This window comes from Ambystoma mexicanum, chromosome 4q (genome assembly GCF_040938575.1).
Source record: "Ambystoma mexicanum isolate Mex_15411 chromosome 4q, UKY_AmexF1_1, whole genome shotgun sequence".
NCBI classification, from domain to species: Eukaryota; Metazoa; Chordata; class Amphibia; order Caudata; family Ambystomatidae; genus Ambystoma; species Ambystoma mexicanum.
Window position 1 is genome coordinate 1,242,387,315 of NC_090928.1, and position 17,076 is coordinate 1,242,404,390.

The 17,076-nt window shown below is 46.2% G+C and overlaps 1 protein-coding gene across 2 annotated transcripts in view; it reads right to left on the bottom strand.

The window, feature by feature from the left end:
* The window catches only part of YIPF3 (Yip1 domain family member 3), a 331,619-nt gene that overhangs the window by 257,677 nt on the left and 56,866 nt on the right, over positions 1-17,076 (bottom strand). For both annotated transcript variants that reach the window (XM_069608816.1, XM_069608815.1), the window contains one exon: positions 12,594-12,806. In XM_069608816.1, coding sequence (XP_069464917.1) covers positions 12,594-12,806 — 213 coding nt within the window. The remainder of the gene's footprint in view (positions 1-12,593; positions 12,807-17,076) is intronic.

Consider the following 17,076-nt stretch of genomic DNA (forward strand, 5'->3'; position numbering starts at 1 on the left):
AGAGTTGCCAGAGCATCAGCATTCAACGTCAGTGGGTGATCAAGAGGCAGAAGGAATGGCTCCTGCCATTCCACCACCCTCGCCTTTTCTCTCTGAGCCTGGAAACCCTCCTATCAGGTGGGATAGGTGGAGACGGGTGTTGAAAAATTATTTGGTGGCCATAGGAGGTGACAGATATAGTGCAACCAGGAGGAAAGCCCAGCTGCTCCACAATTTGGGTACCGAAGGACGCTGCATGTTCGATGGACTTGCGCGCCGACTTGAAGAAGGTGCAGGAGACCTTGACGAGTATACTGTGGCCATCAAACAGATAGAAGAGCATTCTTAACCTAAGAAGAATGTGCCGTTTGAGAGGCTCAGATTTTTTCAGCGTAGTCAGGACAATGCAGAGCCTGTGGAGACCTACGTAGCCTCCTTAAGAACATCGAGTCACACATGTGTGTTGGGGGACCTGACTGATTAGGGACCAGTTGGTCAGATGCACCAACAACCGGAGAGTTAAGGAAAAGTTTTTGGCCAAGGTCATGTCATTAGAACAGGCGGTGGAGTTCACAAGAAGCATAGAGCAAACATCACAATACATGAAAGAAATGAAAGTGGGTAAACATGTAGCGCAAGATGTATGCGCAATTGCCTCAAGGAAGAGGTTACATGGCCCAGGCTCAAAGAAAGATTGGTGGAGTCAGAAGTGCATTAAGTGTGAGAGCTCGAGACACTGCAAGCAGTGCATTTTGCCCTGCCAAATCAACGGAATGTTTCAAGTGCAGACGCAAAGGGCACTTTGCAAACATGTGTAAGGAGGCATCCATAAACATGGTAGACCAGAGGGATTACAATAGTGATCTACCAAATAACTCACCAAATGCCTCAGCTTCCAGAGCACTGGTTGCACACACAAGCCGCGGCATGTTTTCAAAATTTCTGCTGTGACGGGTGAAGCAAGTGGTCCAGTGGACAACTTCATAGTGGATGGGTGCAGTTTAAAAAATGAAGGGCTATTCTGTATCTCCATGGACCATAGTATCGGAAGAGACCACCAAACATACACTGTGTAAGGATGAGCAGGATCTATCAATCACCAACCAACATGCAGCATTATGGTTATGGGGAGACGGTCATTGATTTGATAGGTGAATTCCGATACAAAGGAAGAGAGTGCACAGCTGACATTTTGGTTAGGTACCTCGCTCTTAGGATGGGAACAGCAAAGGAAGCTGGGAGTGAGAATCCAAGCGAGTGCGTGGATTCCTGTCACCATAGCGGAAGTAGACGACAAGAGAATTTCCGGAAGTGTTCACAGATGGTTTGGGAAAACGAAGAGGTTTTGAACAGGAAATCAAACTGAAACCCAAAGCACGAGCAACAGTGCACAAAATGAGACCAGTCCACTAAAAATGAAACAGCAACTACATGAAGAGTTGGTCAATCTTCTCTTCAATTAGGTCATTGCACATATTGAAGGGACTTAATGGTTATCCCCGGTTGTTCTCGTAGCCAAGAGTAATGGGAAGCTGAGGGTATGTGTTGACCTCAGAGAATTGAATAAAAACTATCTTGGTCGAGAGGCATCTGTTACCGGTCATTTCAGAGACCCTAGCCACACTTGGCAATTCCAGTTGGTTCTCTGTCATCGATCTCTCGGCAGCCTACTATCAAGTACCACTATCAAAGAAAAGCCAGGATGTCACGGCTTGCATCACCCCTGAGGGAACATTGAACTACTCTGGTGCCATTAGATAAAGAGCAACTGAGATCTTTCATGGGTATGGCTGAGTTTTACCTAAAGTTCGTTAACAGATTTGCCACCATTTCTAGTCCCTTGAGGGAATTGTTGTAAAAAGGAGTACATTTTTCAATGGTCGGAGGAGAGTTAAGGGACTTTTGTGAAAATCAAAGAGGGCATTGTGAGTGCGCCATCTTTAGGAGGTTTTGGGGGTGGTAGGAGGACTGTATTGTCGGTTGATGTAAGGTTGCTGGGCTTGGGAGCATCACTGATGCAAGTTGATTCGGGGAAAGTGGAACACATTATTGCCTTTGCATCTCGGTCATTAAGGGGTGCGGAGAGCAATTACTCGGTAACTGAGAGGGCAATTCTACATTTCAAGTTTTTTTTGTGGGGACAGGAATTTTTCATCAAGACAGATCACAAACCCCTGGTGCAGTTGATGAGCAGCAGTGGTTGGTCAAAGGGATCTCCCAGGATCTCTAGGTGGATGGTTGGGTTACAAGGATGCAATTTCCGCATGTGCTATAAACCAGAAAGGGAGAATGTTGTAGCGGATTGTCTCTCCCGCTTACTGATAGAGGAAGCAGGGGAACCTATAGGGACATGATAATTACAAATATTGTTGGGGGTGCTGTGAATAAGGAAGAGTGAATTGAGGCGGAAGGAGAGGATGTGACATTGTCTAGGGTGAAGGAATTGACTGTAGGAGGGAGGCAAAGTAAGGAGAATTTGGATCGAATGTTTGATTGGTTTTTCGAGGTAAACATGAGTTAAGTCTCACTGAGGATGGTAGCAGACTTAGTAGAGGTTCCAAAGTTGTTCCCCCTGAAGGGGTCAGGAGTAGGTTGGTTAATCTAGCTAATCAGGGCCACCCAGGTATGGGGGAACGAAAAGATTATTGAGGCAATCATTTTGGTAGCCAGGAATGGACAGTGAGGTGGAAAGGAATGTCCGTTATTATGCAGGGAGTGTGAGATGAGTGACAAAGGAAAGGTTGTGTGAGAGATTCCTCTTTCCCCGGTGCAGGTTCCGAGTGAGCCTTGGAAGAAGATAGCAGTGGATCGTATGGGCCCCATCCAAGCTTTAGGTGAAGGTTTTAGGTTCGTTATAGTCTTGGTCGATCACCATTCCAAATGGTTAGAATGGAGGGCCATGAGGGAAGCCAACACAAGTGAAATTATAACGGTTTTTGAGGATGTATTTTTCAGAGATGGGTTTTCCGGCTGAAATTATTACGAACAATGGGGTCCAGTTTTGCTCAGAGAATGAAGGAGTTTCTTGCATGCTTTGGGATCAAACATTTGCGCACAGCTTTGTATCACCCCAGAGCAAATGGATTGGTTGAACGGGACAATAGATTTCTCAAAGGGGGGGGAAACAGTTGGCATTCAGATCAGGGTTGTCGTGGATGGAAGTCCTAAAAGAGATGGTGTGGAGTTACTGTATCACACCTCATTCCATCACCAAGGTTTCACCATTTGTATCTTTAAAAGGGGCGTCAGCCAGCCACTAAGTTGTGCCATGGTTGGTTGGGGTTATCAGTATGTGTGAATGTTGACAGGCAGGAAGTCAGGAGACTGATAACAGAGGCTCAAAGTGAGTAGAAGCATAAGTTTGATTTCGCAGCAAATGTCAAGGCACTGGAGTGGGGCTGTGGGGGATTTAGTTCTGATAAAGAATCCCAGATTTGGGTCTAAGTGTATTGAGAGCAAGTTTATAGAGGTGCAAGAGGATTGCAGCTGTTCGCGACAGTGTGGTGTTTGTAGAAGGAGGTGAGGTTTGGTCAAAAGGAAGGTTGGTCAAAGGTTCTGCAGAGGTGAATGATGAAGAGGTTTTGGAGAAGTTTAACGCGAATGTGGAGATGGAGGAAGAGGAGTTGCACCACAGGGAAAGTGGGGTTGATGATCAGGTCATGGACATACCCAAAGGAAGAATTGAGAAGATGCCTATCCGATTCAAACACTTCTATTGTGATTGAAGTGATCAGCTTATTATTGGTTCACATTGTATAAGGAGGGAGATGTGTTGTGTTCGATACTGGTGGTAACGTTTGTTTACTTTCTGTTTGTGTTCCAGAACTATCTTTAGTTCTAGAACCACTTTGCTGTTGGAGCCGAGCTAGGCGCAGCGCCTGTTGCTAGCTCCCTCTGTACTTAAATAAAGTACCTTTCTACTCACTGCCAGTGTCCTCCCTCGATCACAATACTGAGGCATCATGAAAGACTTATTCTTGCCAGAGACCACCTGCAGGTTGAGCATATATGTTGTCAAACTGAGCTTGCAAGAAGTGCCTAGTATTACCTTCATACTGAAGTATGGCATAATTGTGATACAGCCTATATGCAAAAGACAGCCATATGAGAGACGTTCTTCCAGAGTTCAATCAAGCAACCACCTGTGAGTAGTGCTAAAAAAGGAGAACAGCAGCTCTAAGTGAGCCATCTTTGTGTCCTGTTGTGTAATGTGATGACCAGAGGGATGCAGGCTATACACAACTCAGTGACAGTCATCAGAGAACAATGAGGGTCGTTTTAGCCCAACGGTAGCAACAAGGAACATATTGGAGAGAAAAGCAGAATCAACACTTTAACACCCTGTGCCAGAGACAGACACACTATCCTAATGCTGGACTGCAAATAAAAAATGAGAGTCCAATATTCCTGCTCTTTTCTGATTAGCCAAATGCAGTGGAAAGGAGAAGTAACTTGTAAAGACACATAAAACAGGTGTCTAAGCCAGTATGAACAATAGTAGGGTATGCCAAGCCAATATGAACAATAGTATGGTATGGGGGGCGTGGCTACAGGGCTGCTCCTGACAATCCGACATGATCATGCGTGAAAATAAGCTAAAAAAGGCATGATCGTGCTCAGAAATACACTATTGGATGTGTAAAGGCGTGGGGCAAGTTCGATGGAGAGCTGAGTCCTTAACTACAGGAGGATTGGCAAGATCAACTGAAAGTTTATAGCCACGGAGCGGCACTCCACACAAAATGGCCAGCACGCTAGAACAAAGGAGGCTGAGGCAGGCCCAGTAAACCCACGGCGGATGAAGGCTGGCAGTGAGAGCGCAGCGTGTGGAATAAGAAGCAAACGGCAACTGCGGCTGAGAAAACTCCCCCGGGAATATAGAACCAGTGAGATACACCGTTACGCTGCACGCCTGGCATCAAAGAGGCCCAGCCGCGAGACTCCCCAGCGCGGTGGACCTGTGGGGGCTTGGAAGGAGAAGCGAACCACAGCACAGTTCACGAGCTGCTCACGATGCACGTGAGCTGCAACAGACTACCCTCAAGAGCGAGAGGTGTAACCCCCAGAAAGCGGAACGGGACAAGGCGCAAAAGCCATATAGGCCAGGCAGTGCCACAGCACGCTGCAACCACGCAGAAGGAAGAACGGGGAAGCAGGACCCGCACGCTACAGAAAAGTTGGACCCCGGTACATAGGCAGGACTGCACAATGTCGGTGAGAGGAGGCAAGACCAAGAGCAAGCAGCCCACTATGGACATTTTTGCCAAGTCGCAACAGATTCCTACCACCCCGGCATAGGGTGCAGCAGCCGTACCTGCAGAACTATCCCCGACAAAAGAGGATCACCTGATCCTAACAGTCATTACAGAGTTGAAAGCCTCGTGGGGAACAGTGATGGCGGATCCAAGAACCGCTCTGGAAACCAAAATAGATGCGGTTGGGCTAGAGGTCAACCTTATCCGACAAGATGTGAGAGTGCTGGCAGAAATAACAAGTGGCCTAGAGAGTGCGATGAAAACCAATACAGAAACCAGCACAAGCAATGCAAAGGAAGTTCACATACTGAAGCAACAGGTAGCCAACCTGGACAAACGAGCGGACGAGGCTGAAGGGAGAGCGAGACGTAACATACGGGTGGTCGGCCTGCCGGATGGGAGAGGAAGGCCAAGACCCCACGGACTAAGTGGAGAATTTGATCCTGCAAGAAATAGGAGCCGACAAGCTTTCACAAGGATTTGCTGTTGAACGGGCGCACAGGTGTCAGGACTGGCTGGGTTAGTAATAGGAAGAGTAACAGGATTAACATTGTGCTTTCAGAGCTGGCTGGGTTAGTTGTGCTTTCAGAGCTGGCTGGGTTAGTAACAGGAAGAGTTTGTACATAGAATTAACATTGTGCTTGCCCAAGTCAAGATGGAGAGAAAGAAACTTAATCTGATTGGTTAAAGGAACAATGATATGTTTGGTTTGCCTGATTGGTGGAAAGGACAATGGGTTTGATTCTTGGGAGGTGAGCAAGATTCTAAACTGCCTTTCATCCATAGAAATTCAGTGGCTGGTTGTACATTAGTTCAGCTCCTTAAGTAAGGCCCTTTCAGAGCTCAGAAAATCTACCAAAGAAGTAAGAATATCGTTAGCTGATCCAGTATGAATAAGAAGACATCAGGTGGGATCGTTCTTTTAAAGATTTTAAGATTTTCACAGTGAACTTTCATTTTCTTTTATAAGAAAACTTAAAGAGTTAACAAGTTTCAAAATTATTTGAGAAAAGAGACATTTACAGTTAAAGTTATTATAAGAAAACAAGCTTGAAGATTGTGCGTAGAAGTTTAAAGTTAATTAACTGCGTGTAATGTACTTCAAGACTGTTTAATGTGTGCGCGAGCTCGCGTGTCGTTTACGTGTTTTTGGACGCGCGCGGGTATTCAGAGCGATAGAGCGCGTGCCCAAATGAATTGCTCGAGTGAATTTTAGCGCGTGTACATTTTTAACGTGAAAGACGTTTCATGGGAAAGCACGTGTTGGGTTGCGATAGAGCGCGAGTCCATTTTGATTAAGCGCGAGTTGTTTTTAACGCGTGAACTATTTTACGTAAATTACATTTCGTTTCTCCGCGTGTGTTCGGTAGCGATAGAGCACGAGTCCATTTTAACTAGCGTGTGTTATTTTTATCGCGTTTACGTATTTTTTCACACGTGCGTGTTTGGTTAAGAATCGCGTGTGTATTTTAAACGCGAGGACAATTCTTCACGTCTTCTGATTTCACGTGTTTAACGCTCACGCGTATCAAGAAAGAAACTATACGTTTTATGTGTAAATAAGGAAACAATTCACACGCAGAAGGAAAGCAGCATTCCAGAAAGTTAAAGAGTATCTATTTAATGTAATTTATGCAAATGAAATTCAATACTTCAGAGAAAGACTGCATTTTATAAAAGCATTAAAAACTACATAGAGTGAAAAGAACTTTAAAGCAAGAAGAATATCTAAGTCTGTAAGGTGTTTGCAAGGGCCATCACTTTAGGATTCTAAAGAGACTTGAGTGTCTTGAACTATCTGCACTAAACAAGATATTATTTACAAGATATTCCACACAGATTATTAGCCTCTAAGTCTTTTACTGAGGTTTAAGAGGTAAAGAGTTTAGAGTTTGTTTAGAATAATTTTAGAAAAGAAGTTTATATTATCATATAAGTAACCAGGTGTATTTGTTTACCACAGATACCAGAGCCTACCAGAAGGTTGCAGGGCTGCAGTGTCTCCGTTGTTATTTTCTCCAAATTCCCCTTTCCCTTTCTTGGGGTTTTCAGCTCAGCTTATACTTAAGGGTTGAGAGGTGAACTCCTGGTGAGGGTCTGTGGGGCCAGCATCAGCTCCTGTGGAATTCAGTCAAGCCGGACCCTGACAACAGGGCCCTGATGAGGAAACCACGACCCGGAGACTTCCCCCTCGGGCAATAATAGCAAAGATCTTGAACTACAAAGATAGAGAGAAGATCTTGGAGTACTTTCGCAAAGGGGGAACGATCGAAAGGGCATCTGCAACCATCACAGCATATCCTGACTACACCATGTTGGTTCAGAGACAGCGTTATAGCTATGTGGCGATCAAGAGGAGACTGCGCATGGCTGGAATCAAGTACATGCTTTTGTATCCCGTAAAGCTCAAAGTCCTGCACAAAAGTAGGGTGTATTTTTTTGACACCCCGGAGGACGCGACGGCATGGCTGGATATGCAGGGTTGTCCGGAACAAGACAAGAAGCAAGATCGCGAGGATCACGATAAGTGATGGGGACACATATATGATGCAAGGATGGGGTGGGCGAAAAAAGACTGTAGCACAGGTAACCAGGGCGGGGCGAGGACAGATAACATTGAAAATTGTAATAAGGGACATTTGGACTTGTTGGACTAGAATATAAAATGTGAATGTACATTGGGTAGCACTAAGCGCGTCTAATTGGAAGCAAACGGAAGCGGCAAGATGGAGACGACCTGCCCCCGGGAGGTAGAGTAGTAGGACCGCCACTAGGGCGTCTTCACCCTGCTGAGCCGCGAGTAAAGGCTATTGCCAGAATAGGGCTAGATGCGGGGGTGCCTTAGATACATGGATGGAGCTGGGCAACAGTTGTGTAGGGTGTTGGGACGGGAGGTTAATGGAGGGGAGTGTGTTGGGGCAGGGAAGGGAGGCGGGAGGAAAGGGAGGTTGGGAAGTTTGAAGTGTTTTTTGTTTGGAAAAGTTTATGTTGGGAAACAAGCCTACACAGAATGGAAATATATATGGACTGCACTTGTGGTGGGAGGAGCGGGACCCTAATATGCCATGAGGGATCTTAAAATAATTACTTGGAACGTCAGAGGGCTCAATAGTTATCTAAAGAGGAATAAGGTCATGCTATATCTACGCAGACGGGAAGTAGACATAGCCCTGCTGCTGGAGAGTCACCTTACGCAAGACAAGATGGAGATGATCCGGAAGAAATGGAGGGGGACTTAGGTGGGTGCATCATATTCAGCCTATGCTAGGGGGGGTGATCATCTGGGTGGCGCTGCATGTCCCGTTTCAACTGTTACAGTCCACAGTTGAGGCAGACAGGAGGATGGTCATAATGAGAGGGCTGGTAGTAAACAGGGAGATAAGCATCATAAACATGTATGGCCCGAACCAGAACACGGCGGCATATTTTAGAACCTTATGTAACAAACTCAGTATGTGCCTAGGAGGGGCGGTGATCTGGGGAGATTTCAATTGCGTGTTAAACCCTGGGTTAGATAGATCAGATGGTAAAATTGATAGACCCACCCCAGCCGCTAGAGCACTACAGACGCTGTTGGAGGATTTCGGGATTGTGGATGTATGGAGGTCACACCACCCCCGGGAGAGGCAATATTCGCACTATTCGGCTCCACAAAAACTACATACTAGGTTGGACTATATGTTTGCTACACAGGAGTTAATGACTGAGATAACGCAGACGGAATATAAAGCGAGGGTCCTCTCAGACCACTCACCACTAATCCTGGGGTGGCAATATGGACCCCCGAGAGCAAAGATCCCGACATGGCACCTCAGAGCAGAGGCGCTGAAAGACACCATCTCTAGGGAGGACATGAGAGAGGAAATAATAAACTACTTTGAGATCAATACTGGCAGTGTAGAGACAGCAGGTATGCTTTGGGAGGCCTTTAAAGTGGTAATGAGGGGGGTAGCTATAGCTAAGTCCAGAGGGCTACAAGGAAGGATCCTGGCTGAAATGCAAGATACGGAGAGGGAGCTAGAAAGAGCGTTAAGTGTGGGAGGTAATATCAAGTAAGATAATGAAGTAATACTTAGGCTGCAGCAGAAATGTGCGGGGCACTGGGAGAGACTGTGCAATCTTAATTATAAGAAGTATAAAGAGAGACAGCATGCGGGGGGGGATAAACCAGGGAGGGCCTTGGCATGGCTATACAAGAGTGAGACCCCCAGGCCCTCAATTAGAACAATAACTAGGGAGGATGGGAGCATAGCGGACACCCAGGAGGGAGTTAACCAGGAATTTGTAGAGTATTATAGACTCTTGTATGGAGATGATGAGGAAAGTGATTGTAAAGAAATAGTAGAAACACTGGAGGACATAGGACTGCCACAGATCAGTGCTGAAGAGCGGGAGGAGCTGGACGCTCCGATTACCTTCGAGGAATTGGAAGAAGTAGTGAGACAGTTGCCCACCAGCAAGACTCTGGGGACTGACGGACTCCCAAGCAAATTTTATAAAACATACAAGGATGAGGTGCTTCCTCCGCTTTTAGAAATGCTGAACGAAGCATATGAAGTGGGAAGGCTGCCAGAGTCCCTCAGAGAAGCGACAACTATACTGCTACCCAAACCCAATAAGCCTGGTCACAACTGCGGTTCATACAGACCCCCATCATTGCTCAATCAAGACAGTAAAATATTGACAGCTGTCTTGGCAAACAGAATGAGGAGGGTTATTGCTAAACTAATACATCCCGACCAGACTGGCTATGTCCCAAACAGGAACATATCCAACAATCTTAGGCGACTCCATGAGGAAGAAGGTGAACTGGCAATTGTATAGCTAGACGCAATAAAGGCCTTTGATTCAGTCAAATGGCTGTGGCTGATGGCAGCCCTGGCTGGCTAGGAGATAGGGCCCGGGTACCTACAGTGGGCTAAAATGTTATATAGCGCACCGTTGGCCAGAGTTAAAACAGGAGCGGTGATATCAGAGAGGTGGCAACTTCGTAGAGGCACTAGGCAGGGATGCCCGTGGTCTCCTATGCTGTATATTCTAGCCCTGGAACCCCAGGCCATATACCTGAGGCAACAGTACGTTCCGAGAGGCATTGCTGTAGGAGATGAACCGCATCTAATCTCTTTGTATGCGGATGACATGTTGTTGTATTTACGGCACCCGGAAGAAAACCTCCAGTAAGTACATTCTGGAAGTGATGGAGAGATATGCATGGCTGTCTGGTATAGCTGTGAACCCCCAAAAATCGAGTATATTTCCACTGGGCAGGTACAAAGGAATCCCGTTAGAACAGTTACCGGTGCTATAGATACCATGGGAGGTTTGCACGCTCCGATATCTTGGGATAGATAGATAGATATATAACATACGGTGGAAGAGGAACACCAGTATAACACAGAGGAGGCGATCAGGAAAATAAAAACAGCATGAAGTTCCGGGTGAAGCTACCCTTGGTGATAGTGGGCGAGGGGCAAGGTTGAAAATTGTGGTCCTACCGAGCATTATTTTGGGAATATCCCATACCTGATAACAAGGCGGTCCTTTGCTAAGATAGAAGGCATGTGCAGGGATTTCCTTTGGCATGGGACGAGGAATAGAGTGGCCCTTTGGAAGCTACAAAACTCATGATAAAGGGGGTATAAAACTGGCAAACTATGAAATTTACTACATAGCAAGCCAGCTGCAATATGTAGCTAAATGGCTCTCTGAAGAGTCAACCTCGGAGTCTAGGCTGTTCTGACAGGACTGTGGCCCATCCTTCCTAAAGGAAATTATGTGGCTGCCTAAGCCAGACATGAAAGGGCGTCCAAAGATGATACTTGGATGGAAGATATGGCGTAGGGCCTGCCAGTTGATGGAGAATCCATTCCCGTGTTCCCCGCAGGTACCACTAGTGGTGCTGGCGGGCAAAGAAAGGCATCCAAGGATGATGATTAGGAAACACTGGGAACCGGCGAGGATAGCAACAATGGGCGATATATGGCTGGAGGGGAATATAAGGGACTTTGCTGTGTTGGAGGAGGAAACTTGGTTACACGCGTGCCAGTATATCATATACCATAGGGTGGTGCGGAGAATCAAGGAGACATGGTCCGAAGTAGTACTAGAAGAAGAACCGGACACTACCATAGACACAATATATGACATTGCAGAGGGGGGACATGAGATATCTAGAATATATGAGCTGGTGATGTCCAAGGTGGGGAAGGAAGTGGCACAACTGAGACGGGACTGGGAAGAGAAAGTAGGAACCCCATTGAGTGATGGGATGTGGGAACGAGCCCAAGGGTACTACAAAAAAGTGTCGACTAATGCAACAGATACAACTGTACGTAACCCATAGGGCGTATGCAACGCCCCAGAGAATAGCCAAATTTAGAAATGTAGGATGACAAGCATGTCCCAAATGTGATGAGATAAATGCCGGAATGGTGCATATGTTCTGGTCATGCCCAGTCATTGAGCGATTTTGGGGTGAGGTGGCACACAGGCTAGCCGAAAAGGGAATGAAGATTGAGGTGGACACGGTGTGGGCCTGTTTGAGGGTTTCCGAGACCACGTAAACTCAAGCATGTGAGTAAACTAAAGGACCTAGTGTATGCACTTGCAAAGAGGAGAATTGCTATGGGGTGGAAGGCATGCCATAGACCACGAATAGACGTATGGTGGAAAGATCAACAGAAATGGGCTGAAGCGGAAACTGCAGTATGGCAAGAAGCAAGCAATGCCGGGGGGGAAGGAGGCCGAAACCCTGATAGCCTGGAAACAACTAATAGCAGAGTTATTTGGTTTAATACGAGACCCAACGGAAACCATGGAAGAGGAATCCCTATTACAAGATGCAGAAACAGAACATGAAAGGGAGTAGGCTCGAAGGGGGGGTGGGGGGAGGGGAGAAGATGTGGACATGATGAAGCGATGTATGTTTAAAATGTTATTGTATGCACTGCAAGTTTGGTTTATATCGTTTGTTGGAATAAAATTAATACAATTATAAAAAATAAAAAAAAACAATAGTAAGGTATGCCATTTTGACCCCATAATACTGGGCTCAGTTTTAAGAATCTTCAGGCGACTTTTTCCATCAAATTGTGTTCTACCCATTTACTGCTACAAATGCTTATTTGTAACAGGGTGGACTCATATTTTATTGGTGCCCCCTAGCATGGTGGACAGATGTGTCTTCTTTAAGTATGGTAACACTGAAGGTTATATTTTCTCTAGAATAGAAATTCAAAAGAAATACAAGAAATTCAAAAGAATACAAAAAAGTTAAAAGTAACTAAATTAGTTTCAGGACTGAATGTGACACTTTGTGGTGTCCAGGCACTGTCTACGATTATCTGTGGGGCTACTCACCTCATCAGCCACTTGTCGGCCCAGCTGTCCTTTGATGCCCTTCATCCCAAGGAACTCTCCATCCTCTTCTCCTCCTGCACCCTCAGCCTCAGGGTCCACCTCATCCTCCTCTTCCTCCTCTTTCAGGCGCTGGTGGATCTCACCCATGTCCTCGAAGCTGGAGCCGGAGGTGTCGTCCATGTTCTCCATGTCAATGACGGCTGAGCCACCTCCCTGAAACATGATGAACCGGTGAGAGAGACAAACAATATTAGAATAGCGTTACTGGAGCTATAGAAGAACAAGGACAAAAATATTTTCAGAAGTCTGCTACAAGCACTGGGGCATCCATCTGATGTGATGCCTGCTACAAGCACTGGGGCATCCATCTGATGGGATGCCTGCTACAAGCACTGGGGCATCCATCTGATAGGATGCCTGCTACAAGCACTGGGGCATCCATCTGATGGGATGCCTGCTACAAGCACTGGGGCATCCATCTGATAGGATGCCTCCTGCACATATTGTGACATCTATCTGATGTGATGCCTGCTAAAAGCATTATGACATCCATCTAATGTGATGCCCGATACAAGCACCGGGGCATCCATCTGATGGGATGTCTGCTACACGCTCAAAGACATCCATTTGATGGAATGCCTACTGCAAACATTGTGACATCCATCTGATGTGATGCCTGCTACAAGAATTATGACATCAATCTAATGTGATGCCTGCTACAAGAATTAGGACATCAATCTAATGTGATGCCTGCTACAAGCCATGGGGTACCATCGTGTATCCATCGGATGGGATGCCTGCTTCATGCACTGTGACCTCTATCTCATGGGATCCGCATCGTAAGCACCTTTGGGTCCTGAAGCACCACCCCAAATGCAGCTTTACAGTAATGGTGGCCCTGCATACGGAGAGAAGCCAGCAAAAAGGGTGCAGCAGACTAGATGGGATCCTCGTACATTGAGGGGAGGGCGGGAGGAGGAAGGGACCGTGTTGTTGCCCAGGGTGTGCACTGCTGGCTCAGAACTGTGGGCTTAGGTACTTCCTCATGGTAGAGGTTGCCATTCCTGGGAAACCCCCCAACCCATCAGTAGAGGCGCTGAAGCCTGGCTTCTCTATTGTTGGTGCATGAGGCAGACAGGCTTAAGGCAAGAACAGAAGCCTATGTGGTAGTTTTCTTTCTTTCTTTCTTTCTTTCTTTCTTTCTTTCTTTGGCTGCACCTGTGTTTGCATGTGAAACATGTACCAGTTGCTTTGGACCCTTGAGCAAACACTGTTTTTAGTAATCAGAGGTTCTAGCAGTGTGAGAAGATATCTACATGAATCACTGACCCTAACCATCCCCCACATCTCTGGGTGCGACACCCACAGGTGGAACTAGATTGGCTTAGAGTAGATGGCACAATTCTCATCCTGAAGAGGAAAAACTCAAATGGGTGGGGTTTGTGCTATGCCACTCCCGAGCAGCAGATACAAGAGCAAGCATGATTGGTTGATGCGTGGTCAGAGTGTTGACTTCACAATAGAAAGACCATATGTGCCAACAAGACCCATGTCATTCCAGAGATGCTCATCCAGTCCTGTTTTTATTTGCATTATGGAACTTACTATTTCCATTATAATCCCAAGACTATAAAACCCACAATACAAAGAAAAAAAGGCCTGGATAACCGTTGACCGAATACCTTGGGTTACATATAGGTGAGAGTTTGGTATTAACAGGGCTTGAAAGGTAAAGCAAGGGTTTTTCCCATAGGTTGTTCTGTTGGTGCAAGTAAGGGAAGCACTCTGAAAGCTAGTAGACACAGGGGAGCACTAGGCAGCACAGCTCCACCCAGAGAGGAACTATGTCATGTTTGGATGGGAAGGGGAGGAGCTGTGGAAGGCTGCCTGGAAGGCTGTTAGGGGAACATTACCTTTTACCTGACACTCACGACGGCTGGATTTAGGGTGCAGGGATGCATGGAAGCTGAACACCACAGTGAGAAGAGGTAGCACCCCTGGCAGACATGACAGGGGGGTATCAGATGAAGCTCTATGTTGGACGAGAGGGGGTTGGGGGGAGCAAGATCTAGAGACAGCGAGGAGTGTTTGTACAGACGTGTACAGGTAATACTGCCTTATTGCCCTACCCATAAGGGAGAACAGGTTTGCCCCGTCACACAAAAAGGGAAAACTGGAGAAAAAACTGCCAGTCCCTGGGGTCACTAGATGAACCAGGTGCGAGGTTCATCACACTGGATGTTTAAGAAATCAGATCCTATCAAGAGTTTACAATACCTTTTACACGAGAATTGAATAATGTCATCACATACACCTCCCTTCACAGCACAACACATAGGAAAGATGCCCAGAGAAACAGGACCATATGTCTCCATGCTTTACTTTGAATGGACAGCCACAGGTTAGTTCACTCTGGTTATACTCCCAGGTAAAACAACCATCAAAAGGTTGGAGTATAAGCTAGCCCGTAAAAAGAAGACTAGCAAGCAGTCCCATGCCTTGCCCCGTCCCAACCTTCTGGATCTGAATCCCGACAGAGGCTCAAAATGTCACCACCATTCTCCAGCTCTGCAAAACACCAAAAAGGTGCATTTTAAAAAAACACCTGCAGGAACGATAAACATCCCCCTCTCTCTCCACCAACAGTACTGGGGTACTGTATAAAATGCCAAGCCCAATGCTGGCATCCTCTTGTAAAAATGTCTGCTCTTGAGCTAGGTTTGCGCTATAAGCAATCAAATAAAAAAAAAAAAACAAGCATAGTAGGTTACAATTTAAATCTAAAAACAAACAGCTATGTTTTAGTAATCCATTCTTCCTTGCACCTAATCATCCATGCCATTTTCTTTTCCCTCAACATTTCTCTTCATCTCAAGCAGTACTAACAGAGCTCCCTCGGATGGCACTCATCTGCAGATACCGCCTACCCAAACATATCCATTAAGCTGGTGGGAGGCGACTAATATTTTTTGGTTTGGAGTGATTTTTTCTCCCCCTTTTAATTGTTGGGTCCATTTGCCAGTTTTTAGAAGTAAACGTGGCTGGTACACCGCTTATCAGTAGGGCTGGATACACCTGATCTGATGGTATGACTGATATTACCACTGCAACATCCATCTCCTCCATGAGTTTTCCCTCATGGCCTCTGGTCCCTTCGGGATGCGCACAGTGGAATTCACAGTGCTTCAGCGCCCTAAAGTAACTCAGAGGTTATGCCATGGTCTGGAGGTGCTACAGCAGTGTCCCCAGTGTTTTATAGTCAAACTCTGTGGTGAAATAAGGTCAAAAGAGTCTCCCCTCCAATACAAGGTCCCATCAAGGCTTGCCCAGTGACCCAAGATACTCAAGAGGATTCTGCAGTGCCTTAAGATCCCAAGGAGGGTTCCCCAGTCTGCTAGGTTCCTAGGAGATGTATCCAGTGCCATGGGTATGCAGGAGGTTTACTAAGAGCCAGGAAGGTACCACTAAGTGACTAGCATGTATTACTTTTAATGTGTGTTAATGGAGCACAGACTTGGCTTTCAGAAGCTGTGGTATGATTGACAACAATGGGTTCCTGCGAATAGAGGGCACAAGTTACAGCAGCACAGTGATACACTACTATTAAGGAACAGGAGCAGTAATTAGTGGGTGGGGCGAGTGAGGCGTCATCCGACAGGTACAATTGGGAGTGTCTATGGTGAGGACTAGGTGGTCTCCTCAGTGCCTTAAGGTAATGCAGATGATCTAAGAAAATATTTACCATTCATAGGATATAGTATTTATAACGCGCCTATACACAAGTCTATATAGCACTCCACACAATTGACTGTCTCTTGGCGCTGATAGTCACTGTCCTCATTACTTCATGTTACAGTAGTCAATTTACCAACCTCAGAAGGATGAAGGACTGAACTGGCATTGTCGCGATTCTATGGTAGGGTACAAAAAGAGATCAGAGCAGACTTCCTAATTCACCAAACTATCTTATCAGCTGCTAGAACTATAAGGGTTTTCCCAATGGCCAAATGGCCTGAGAAAAATACACCAGTGTCCCGAGGGGGTTCATCAGATCCTAACAAGGTTTCCCAAGTGTCTTGTGGTCCGAAAGAGGTACCTCAAGTGGCTTCAGGGTCTGAAGGAGGTTTTGCCAGTGGGATGAAAATAATTCATGTTTAAGAGTAACCTTGGGTTATATGGAGATTTCCCCAGGTCCCTAAGATTCTTATGCAGTAGCCCCACTCCTTCCCGGGAAGGTTTCCCCAAGTAGTCAGCATGGCATTCTCTTTATTTTTACTTCCTGTTTTGACACCCAAGTGCAGCTTATTAGTCCAACATAGAATTTCTCACAAGAGTTTTAGCAAGCCTCCACTCTTTGCTAAACCGATGTGCATGCAAGGTCCCCCTTACATGTATATGCCAACTCCAAATTCTAATTTCCTTTACCTTTCACCAATATCAAAACACCCCAGAACCCGAAAGCATTGCCCCTCAGCATTGGCGG